At 41.7% G+C, this 10,935-nt stretch overlaps 1 protein-coding gene across 1 annotated transcript; it reads left to right on the top strand.

The window, feature by feature from the left end:
• The first annotated feature begins 24 nt into the window (after positions 1-24).
• On the top strand, positions 25-9,935 carry znfx1 (zinc finger, NFX1-type containing 1). Its single transcript, XM_033966810.2, has 19 exons — positions 25-87; positions 1,172-1,239; positions 1,339-2,147; positions 2,347-2,581; positions 2,657-3,015; positions 3,103-3,282; positions 3,357-3,463; positions 3,771-4,009; positions 4,085-4,207; positions 4,393-4,541; positions 4,653-4,796; positions 4,881-4,992; positions 5,181-5,437; positions 5,967-6,106; positions 6,265-6,397; positions 6,495-6,662; positions 6,940-7,050; positions 7,144-7,239; positions 7,346-9,935. Exons 2-19 carry the CDS (start codon positions 1,191-1,193, stop codon positions 9,758-9,760), a joined length of 5,826 nt encoding a protein of 1,941 aa, XP_033822701.1. The 5' UTR covers positions 25-87; positions 1,172-1,190; the 3' UTR covers positions 9,761-9,935.
• Positions 9,936-10,935: the final 1,000 nt, after the last annotated feature.

Here is a 10,935-nt window from a genome sequence, read left to right as displayed (position 1 = left end):
TTAAAAGCGCTCCGCCATCAGTTGGCTGACGCATTTGTCTTTCATATCTGAAAGACATCGGTCCACTCTGACACTGGAGCCGGGGAGGTAAGGGCCATTATGATTATTTGAAAATGATTTGTCTTTTCAACTGTATTAACATTTTTAGTGTACGGGTAGTCGACCTATTTGAAAATAAATGTCTAAATCGGCGATCAGTCCTAATTTCATTGGTTTATAAGGATGATTACAATGGGTCTTACCATTTATAACGTTGGTCTGTAAATTAAACAGATTACAGATTCAAAAATAAACAGATTACTACATAGAATTGGGAAAGTCTTCAGATAAAATGAAACTAGACGTTGTGGGTGCTATGTGAATCCACTAGAGGTCATCCTAGAGCAGGTTTCAGGTGAACAGCACAACATTCTGTAGGCCAATAATATTTAATACACATGGAGGCAGTTCAAATGAGTGTTGTTAATACAGTTGTAATACAGTGAGTTCTTGGGTTTAGTCAATAATAGAAATGATCAGGTGTAACATTTTTGCATTTACTTTTTGGATGTTTCAATGTAATTAATACCTCCATCTGGGAGTATGACATCATCACATTCTGTAAACCAAAATGTTGTTGTTGAAAAGCTGTTCAAAAGACCTATATTACGCAAAACTGACTCTTGTGAGCTTTTACGCATGTTATAATATTGTTGCCTCCTCAAAAACAAACCTGGAGTTGTGTTTTGTTTCATTCACGCATGTTTAAGTAAGCTTTTATTATGAGTCTATCTACATCTCCAAAGCTTAAAATTCTCTGCTCCACCTTGTGATGTCATGTAGTGGTAGTTTTCAAGTTAACAGCTAACTTTTACCTACTGTTTAGTAGAAACTGGCAGTTCCAGTTCCAGGGCTTCCGAATGATTCTAGTGAAGGTGTATGGAGCGATTCCTATATTACCACATGACATCACAAGGTGGAACAGAGTATTTTTGGTTTGAGAGAAGAATTCAGTCCACATATGTAGAGTTTCCGTGTTTAAACATGGGTGAATGAAACAGAACACAAGTCCAGGCATGTTTTTGATGAGGAAACATTATGACACAGATCAGACCATAGCGTTATATGGGCCTTTAACAGTTAAACATTATTAAGCATTACTGTCTGATATACTATGTTATTTATTTTATAGGTTTACATGAGGTGATGTGATGGATAAAAAAACAGGATGCCCAAGAGGAGACAGTGGAGCTAAACATGGTGACTCACAAAGCTTACATTACTGTTGTTGTTGTTGTTGTTATTAATATCAAGTAGTCTGATTTAATGTTAATGTTGTTTTATTTTTGTGTCTTACAGGCACTGGACGGACTGAGAATGCTAGTGGATCAGCAGGTAGGGGACGTGGAGGGGCAAGAGGAAGAGCACCATCAAACCGTGCCAATTCTTGTCAACGTGAAACTGGAAGCAAACCGAAGCATGGGTTTGAGAGAGGAGCTAAAGCAGGTGCAGGAGGGCAAGGTGGGAGGGGCACTGGGAGAGGAGGAGGGCACGGGACTCCTGGAGCTGAGAGGAACCAAGAGGCGTGGCAAAGAGACAGAGGCAGAGGGGGGAGAGGGAGAGGCGGAAGCAGGAGTCACAGTATAGCTGGTGGAGAGAGAGGGGCTGGTGAGTTAGGTGCACATAGAAATGAAGGATGGAGAAGTCATGGGCAAGAGAATGGAAACAGAAGGGGAGGTTATAGTGAGGGGAGAAGAGGAAGTAGACCAGAGATGACAGAAAATACAAAGGAAAAAAGGAGAAATGCACCCAATTCAGATACTCCTAAAGGAAGCAGGCTTGGCTTTAGAATGCTTGAGGAACTTTCTTCAAAAGAGCCATCTGAAGTGGCCGTCCGCGTCTCCTCCCACCCTGGTCTAAAACCTCTACTTAGTGAGTTTACGATGGGGAAGGACCTGGTGGAGCTGCTGTGTCTGGTGTTGAGTAAAGCCTTCAAATCCCGCGTAGACAGGGTCACTCTGCAGCACCTGGCCGGGATCATCAAAAACTCAAGCTTTCTGCGCACTGTCCTGCCACACTACCTGGCAGGTGTAGGGTCTGAGTCTGACACTGACCGCAGAGAGAAATATCCACAGCACCTGGAGAACATCCTGGCCATCCTCACACAGGTAGAGAAGGCAATACATTTATGATTACTTAAAAATGTAAATGTGGTTAAGCAACATGGTTAAAGTTCATCACCTACTAAGTTCCTGGAGACAAGCATGTGGCAGAAAACAGAGAAAAAAAACCCCAGAAAACTTACATAGTGCACTTTTGTATTAAAATATGCATGCCCTAATTCAGTGTATTTTTATACTATACTAGGTACTTAGCAACTTCCCTGCCAGCTCGGTTGAACCTGTGAGTCTGCTTCTCACTCTCCTGCCAACGGCCATCAACAGCTTGAGGACTTCAGGAGTGGACGTACCAGCTCAGATAGAGGAGAATATGGAGCAGCTTCAAGAACTGGTCAGACATCTTCAAACAAGGTCCAGAGAGGGCACCTTACGCTCAGACAAGGACAATTATGCGCTTCTGCCCGCTGGTGGTGACATCCCAGGTAACCATTATCTAAATTCATATTTTGACTTCTCCATACCCAAATCTCAACACAAATGAATGTGATGTTGTTTAGGGGAAGACCAGCAAGACTTCAGGACTATTCCAATCTACCCGACGCCAGAGGAGCTTCGACACGAGGAAAGACCCTATCTCAGACCCAACCTCACCTCCCAACGCTACCCAAACACCCACCTGTATCTGGACACACACTTTCGACTGCTCAGGGAGGACTTTGTGCGGCCGCTCAGAGTAGGGATCCAGGAGCTGCTCTGGACCCAAATGAACCTTGGACAAATGGATAACCCTGGCAATCAAGTAAAGGGAAAGCGACTGGATGACATCAGAATATATCATGACACAAAAGTGATAGCCCCTAAATGCACCATCAATGGTCTAGCATATGTCGTCCAGTTTAATGTGAAGCCACTCAAGGTTAGCCTCTAAATTCTAAATCTCCAGAAGCACGTTCAAAATATTTGTAAATGTTTGATTTCTCAATTTCATATTTTCACCTTACAGTTTGTGCGCTGGCAGAATTCAAAGAGGCTGATCTTTGGTTCTTTGGTCTGTTTGTCATGTGATAACTTTGAGAGCTTCCTCTTTGCAACTGTGTCAGATCGAGACCCGAAAGAGCTCCAAGAAGGAAGAGTTCAGATCACTTTTACAGAAGAAAGCAGACATAGGTTGGCCAGGATTCAGGTGAGACAATGTTATGATAAACAAACTAAAAACAAAAAAAAAACATGTCAAGCTGAAGTCATCTTTTGTTTCAGCAAAACCAAGTATTCTTGATGGTAGAGACCACTGCTTACTTTGAAGCTTATCGCTATGTTTTGGAGGGCCTCCAAGAGCAGGAGGAGGATGAGCTGCCCTTTCAGAGGTACAAATACAGTATGTGTCTTGTACTGAGTGTGTGGGCTGGCACCAGAGTGCTGCTTGGGTTTGTCAAGGTCATGTCTTTTATCTAACTTGGGAGGTTTCCGTGTAGTATCTGCAAGAACACAGCAGTCTCTCATGCAAGGTGTTTATTATAAAAATGGTATGCACAAAGCAAAAGCAAGCAAGAAAGTCATAAAAAAGGAATGAGTCCAGGGTGACTCTCTTTATAATTTTCCAGTTCTCACTGAAATACAAAATCAACAGATAATCAAAATGTATTTTTAAAATTTGTTGTACTTTTAAATTAGGTACCTTGTAGACTGCAGCCCAGATGTGGAACGTCCAGCTTATCTCTACAGAGGTGACACTTATGACCTGTCGGCTGTGGCTCATCCGGACTTCAAGACCAAAGTCAGGCCATTTCACTGCCTAGATACAGAGGCCTGGCCCACAATGGAGCAGCTGGGGCTGGACGAGTCTCAGTTCAAAGCCTTTCAGTTGGCCCTCACTAAAGAGCTAGCCATAATACAGGGGCCCCCAGGGACCGGTAAGGCAAATATGTGATACAGCTATTGAAATACATCCCCATTACTTATTTATTATTATTTATTTTATTTTATAGGAAAAACCTATGTTGGGCTTAAGATTGCTCAGGCTCTGCTGACCAATCAAACCCTTTGGAGGGTTAATACTCCTGTTCTGGTTGTGTGTTACACTAACCATGCTTTGGATCAGTTTCTTGAAGGTAACAAATATACCCATAGCATAGCATCATAATATTAACCGCAATTTGCTAAGCTTGACTCAATAATAAATGAGTAATAACTAAAACTAGTACAACTTATTCAGCTGTAGCATTGCCATATATTTGCCCTGGTTGCATTTAACTTTATCTTTTATTGGCCATTAATGTAGTCATTTACTTCTCAGGTATCCATAAATTTCTTCTTGATGGAATAGTGAGAGTTGGAGGCCGCAGCAACAGTGAGATCCTGAAGCGCTTCAATCTGAGAGAATTGGCTCACAAAGAAAAGTTCAAACGCAATGGCCCCAACTACCTGTCAGCTGCTTATAACACAGTGAGTTTTTTGTGGTGACATCACTTCATTCATACTGTACAAATGCAAGACTGTACTTCAGTTATGTAAAGCACTATTTCACATTTTCATTTTAATTGAACTATTTGACAGATTTTTAGAGAGCTTTGTGAGGCTGAGCGTGAGCTGCAAGTTCAAAGTATGCAACTGGAATGTACTGTCAAAGGAGTCCTACGAGAGAATGTCCTGCAACGATACATCAAAGAGAAGCACTGGGACAGTCTACAAATGATTTATGTATGTCTGAAAAGGAAATTAAATATGAGATCTTTTTTTTTGCTAGTTTAAATTTTTCAGCATTTTTATTGTCCTTTTTTGTAGAATCAGGGAGGATTTCAAAGGATGCCTGGCAGGAAATTAAACCTGATCATGGAGTGGCTGGGTCTTGGTGGTCTCTCACATGGGCATATATTGAATATACCAATGGTCAATGGTAAGAACTGATTTTGAAGTAAAACTAGAAACAAAGCAGATCAAACAGTGTTGATATTAGCTCTTCATAATATGTACAATTTCACTGTAAGCAGAGTCACCTTTCCACAGAACTGACCCGTAACTAGGGCTTGTGGTGTTACCTGCTTGTCTCCATGGGGATAGATAAGATAAACTGGCTTGTTTCAGATATGGAGGCTGAAGCTGCATTGGAGGAGCCAGAAGATGCCCTCATTGATATTGAAGAGGAGGCAGATATGATGGCAGCTGAGCGTATTATCGATGACTTCATTTATCCCAGAGATGGGAGAGACCGGCACAAAAAAGGGGACACACAGCAGACCATAAGAGAAGTGGAGAGCATGATGCTGGCCATGTCTCTGGATGAACCGGAGACACATGCTAATCCTGAGGCAAATCCTGGAATGAGTGATGACATTTGGGAGGTACGGCATTAACACCTGTACATATTTCTATGCACTTTTCCACATCACCATAAGGGGGAGCTGGGGAATTAATTTCCTTTAAACACGTTCTCCATGTCTGAAATTTGAAAAAAAACCCAACATATTTTATGCTGAGATACCTTACATAAAATATATCTGACATGGATGATTGATTTAGGCCTTTGTTTTTCATGGACAAGAGTCAAAATGATACCCAAACTGCTACCAAATGTTATAATCTCACCTGTGGTCCTTTCAAGTATCTGTGTCTATGACATCACTCACCATTGTTCTATACATAGAGTGTATGCATGTGTATTTATTTATGTATTTATATTTATTTATTTATTCATTCATTGTAAGCCTGCTTCTAAATTGTCTGTTCCCAACACGATAATTTCTAGGAGCTTTTCCAGGGTACCAATGAGACCTAGTCTAAAAGAGCTAGGTCTCACTGGACCTATGATCAATGCTCATCTGTGATCAAACATAGAACATGATGAAGTAATTATTACTTGTTGTGTGACAGTTCCAACGAGACCAAAAGAAAAGGATGAAAAAAAAAATCAAACATGAGTTGCAGAAAAGTTCAACCATGACTGAGACAGAAGAGCGCCTCATTACTAATATCTGGACGCTGAGTGTACCTGACAAATGGAGGCTTTATCGGTGAGCCAAAAATAGCCATTAAAGTTCATAAAATAAGTGTATTGACATCTGCAAGTGATGATTGTTTCCAGAAACAGTTCCAGCCCTCAAACAGCTCTAGTCTTGTTGAAATGACTGGTATGGTATTTGTTCTTCATCCATGTATTACTTTGTTGCAGTTTGTGGCTTTCCCGCTATAGAATAGACCTGCGCACCAAAACCTTGGATTTAGAACAAGAGTATCAAAATTCAGTGGACAGATTGGCTGATGTCAAACGACAACAGGACTGCCGTATTCTTAAAGAGGCAACGGTAAAGTATGAGTATTGTTTAAAATATCCTAGACAACTTCCACTAGGAAATGCAGTACTCTGACTAAATGCAAGTCAACTTACGTAAAACTGTGCAGGTGATCGGCATGACAACGACAGGTGCAGCCAAGTTTCGTCACACTCTGCAGCAAGTGCGTCCATCTCTGGTGATCGTGGAGGAAGCAGCAGAGGTTCTGGAGGCTCACACCATCACCACTTTGAGCAGCGCCTGTCAACATCTCATCCTCATTGGAGACCATCAGCAGGTTAGGTTTCATATAGTTTTATCTACATACATATACATAAAATTGTCACAGCTCCGGATGGTTTGAGCCTGGCCACACCTGGCACATCTTGCTGGAGGGCTGAGGGTGTACATCATGACTGATGTCCCTAATGGAAATAGAAGTTGTATTTTTGGAGGGGTTACTAAGGGGCAATTGTTCATAAATGTTTCTGGAGGAAATGGTGCAATGAACTGCCAAATGTGTGAGGGACCTTTATCTCTACTTGCAGTTTTAATCTTCAAAATATTTCTTGCAGTTACGTCCAAGTGCCACTGTGTATGAACTGGCAAAGAACTTCAACTTGGAAATGTCAATGTTTGAGAGACTAGTGAACATGAAACTTCCCTACGTCAGACTCAATTATCAGGTATTGTTATAGTATTAGTGTGCCAATCCTATTATATATACTATTTTCGTTGTGATTTTGATGTCTAATTAAAGAATATTCCCTGTCTTACAGCATCGCATGAGGCCAGACATTGCCCGTCTGCTGACCCCGCACATTTACTCAGAGCTGGAGAACCATCCCTCAGTGTTACACTACGAAAACATCAAGGTATGTGACCAGTCTCTGTTATAGCTTTCTAGTGAATTTTCCAGAACGTGTGACAGTTAATATTCAATTAGGCATTTACACTAACACGTTTCTCCATTTTTTACAGGGTCTGAACACTAACCTGTTCTTTGTGGAGCACAAATATCTTGAAGAAGAAATCAAAGATGGAAAAAGTCATGAGAACAGACATGAAGCCCAATTTGTTGTTGCTCTGTGTCGGTACCTCCTTCTTCAGGAGTACAAACCAGAGCAGATTACCATCCTCACCACTTACACAGGCCAGCTGTTCTGCCTGCGTAAACTCATGCCAGCTAGTCAGTTCTCAGGGGTCAAAGTGCATGTGGTAGACAAATATCAAGGAGAGGAAAATGATATTGTGCTGTTGTCTTTGGTCCGGAGCAACATGCAGCGCAAGGTGGGTTTTTTGAACATCCCTAATCGAGTGTGTGTGGCTCTGTCGCGTGCAAAGAAAGGCCTCTACTGCATAGGGAACAGTGAGATGCTCGGCCAAGTCAAACTATGGAGCAACATCTTCCACACTTTAAGGGAGAAGGATCAGATGGGCACAGCTCTGACCCTCTGCTGTCAGAATCACCCCTCTCGACATGTCAAAGCTTCTAGTGCCACAGACTTTGAACAGGCCCCTGAAGGAGGCTGCACCCAGCCCTGTGAGTACCGCTTGAACTGCGGCCATGTGTGTGCTAAAGTGTGTCATCCTTATGACCCAGAGCACAAGGAGTATCAGTGTTTGAAGAAATGCCAGAAGATTGTTTGTGATTTAGGACATCGCTGCCTTCTACTGTGCTATCAGACATGTAGCGATTGTAAAGTGCTGGTGGAGAAGACCATCCCTCAATGCCAACACAAACAGATGGTTCCTTGCCACAAGGATCCTAACAGCTTTGTGTGCCAAGAACCCTGTCAGAAAACACTGGAGTGTGGACATCCATGCGATAGAGTTTGTGGGGAACCGTGCACCTCTAGATGCCATGTAAAGATTAGATATGATTTGCAATGTGGCCACAGCCAGAAGGATTTTTGTTTTTACAAAACAATGCAAAAGGAGCCATTCTGCACAGCTCCATGTGAGCAGGAGTTGAAATGTGGCCATTCATGTCGTGGTAAATGCAGCCGTTGCCACCAGGGGCGCTACCACTCCGGCTGTTCCCAGAAGTGTGAGCGTCTTCTGGTTTGCTCTCACAAGTGCCAGGCTCATTGCACAAACTGCCCTCCTTGTGCTCGTCCATGTGAGAATCGCTGTGTCCACAGTCACTGCCCCAGGCAATGTGGCCAGCCCTGTCATCCCTGTGTGGAGCCCTGTGCCTGGCAGTGCCCACACCAAACCTGCACCAAGCTCTGCCACGAGCCCTGTGACCGCCCTCCATGTGATGAACCATGTTATCAGACCCTGGCCTGTGGGCACCCATGCATCGGCCTGTGTGGAGAGAAATGTCCAGACAAGTGTCGTATCTGTCATCGTGAAGAAGTCACCGAGATCTTCTTTGGCTTTGAAGATGACCCAGACGCCCGCTTTATTCAGCTACAAGACTGTGGACACGTCATCGAACGCAGAGCAATGGACCAATACATGGAAATGGATGAGAGACAGCAAGAAAACCAGGAAGAAGTGGCAATCAAACTCAAAGAGTGTCCCAAGTGTCGCACACCAATACGAAAGAATCTTCGTTATGGCTCTCACATAAACCGCTGTCTGGCTGAGATAGAGCTGGTGAAGCAGAAGATTGCAGGAAATCAGGAAGATACTGAATTACAAACACTAACCTTAATGAAACTCTGGCAAGAAAACAAGCACAAGGCAATACTGTCTTATGAATTCAGCAGGATAGAAAATGAACTGCAAAGACCCCATCTATCAGCAGTCGACCTGTGGGTCATTGAGAACAAAATGGATTTCTATACACATGTTGCCAAGGTGATTGAAAGACAAAAAATGTCTTCCTCTGTAGCTACAGCATTTAATGAAAGGATTGAAGAGTTTTTGGGCTGGCTCAAAAATCCACAGCAAAAATTTTCAGAACAGCAGGTGTACGACCTGGACAGGGAACTACGGAGACTCACGCTCTTGGCTGAACTAAATGCTCACTCCAATATGGCGCAACTCAGAGGACAAATGGGAAACATTCAAATAGAGGAACAAACTCTACGAAAAGTTCTGGAAAAATGTGGTCCGTTCACTGAAGATGATGAAGCAAGGGCCAAACCAATAATAGAGGAGCTGAAAAGGAAGACCCCTTACACCGGTTTAGGGATCAGTGATGAAGAGAGGAAGATGATTGTGTCAGCCATGCAAATGCCCGGCCACTGGTTCAAATGTCCCAATGGTCACGTGTATCTTATATCCGATTGTGGAGGAGCCATGGAGAGCCGCAAATGCCCAGATTGCAATGCTGTTATTGGCGGGGCCAGTCATAGAGTTGCTAGTGGTAACCAGCTGGCCTCAGAAATGGATGGAGCACAGACACCTGCCTGGCCAACAGCACTCGGACCACAGCTGTTTTAAATGGAACTTTCTTATTTCAGATTGAGTAAGCACATTCTAACTGGCAGAAGTAACGGCATTAGAGATGTAGTCTATTAATTACCTTGCAGTCAGTACAATAAAGTAGTGGGCTATGTGCAGTGATGGAAACAGTACTGAAAATCTGTACTCAATTACAGGTACAAGTTTAAAAATCTAGTCAAAAAAGTACAATTACCTCCAAAATCAACCCAATTACTGTAAAGTAAGTAAGTATTTGTAATTAGTTACTTTCCACCCCAGGCTATGTGTTTATTAGGCTAATCTTAAGGCCTGCTTTATAAGTCCCCATCTCTCTATGAGTATCATTCATCACAATGTTTTTATCACAATAGTTTTCTTTCTTACTGTCAAAAGTCATGTTTCTGATTTGTGACTGTCTGCAATGAGTTTTTGACATGTAACCTAATGATCTTATGAATTACAGAGTCCATTTAGCAGACTTATTGAATTATTCTTATTCATTAGACCTTTATGTTTATGTTATAGATTTACATAGTGTTTTATCTTTTTATGCATGTTCCATTGTTAGTATATGTGTGATGAACTTTTCTTTTTGATGAACAAAAAATAAATGACAAACTGAACAGAGAGTACAAAAACGGTTTTGTTTAGCTGCACATATGACTGAAAGGTTTTTATTCTGCACTTTTCTCCTTTAATGTCAATTTTATGATGATTATTTTGACTTGTATTATGATTTTAATGCCTTTCGTATTCTGTAAAACACTTTGAATTACCTTGTGTACGAATGGTTCTATACAAATAAACTAGCCGTGCCTTGCCTAAAATAGAATGAATCATTATCACACCATCAGGTCAGGTCATGTTTGTAAATGACAGATGGTTGTCAAAAAGGGAACAATAACTATAAATGTGACAGGCAGTTAATAAGTTTTTCTGAGTATACAGTCTCTTAGGGTTTGGTATCTGAATTTGGCAACATAGACAAATAACATACTAGTCTGACTTTAAACTTTTAACTGGAAACAATCATATCTGTAAGCTACAGTCTTATCTCACCAGAAATACTCAGTTCAAAAAAGTAAAAGTATCACATGAAGAAAAAGTACTTAAGTAAAAGTATTAAAGTGTTTAAAAATGCAAAGAGTAAAAAGTAAAAGTTATATTTCTTGCTGTTTTACTTGTGTATTTTT

Source organism: Periophthalmus magnuspinnatus, chromosome 5 (genome assembly GCF_009829125.3).
Source record: "Periophthalmus magnuspinnatus isolate fPerMag1 chromosome 5, fPerMag1.2.pri, whole genome shotgun sequence".
Taxonomy (NCBI): Eukaryota; Metazoa; Chordata; class Actinopteri; order Gobiiformes; family Gobiidae; genus Periophthalmus; species Periophthalmus magnuspinnatus.
This window is presented reverse-complemented; position numbering and strand designations above follow the sequence as displayed.

Bases quoted from the DNA above. Each gene is read 5' to 3' on its own strand.
- znfx1 (XM_033966810.2), top strand. From the start codon at position 1,191: ATGGATAAAAAAACAGGATGCCCAAGAGGAGACAGTGGAGCTAAACAT. The intron at 2,148-2,346 runs GTAGAGAAGGCA...ATACTATACTAG, and splicing joins TCCTGGCCATCCTCACACAG to GTACTTAGCAACTTCCCTGC. The intron at 7,051-7,143 runs GTATTGTTATAG...CCTGTCTTACAG, and splicing joins ACGTCAGACTCAATTATCAG to CATCGCATGAGGCCAGACAT.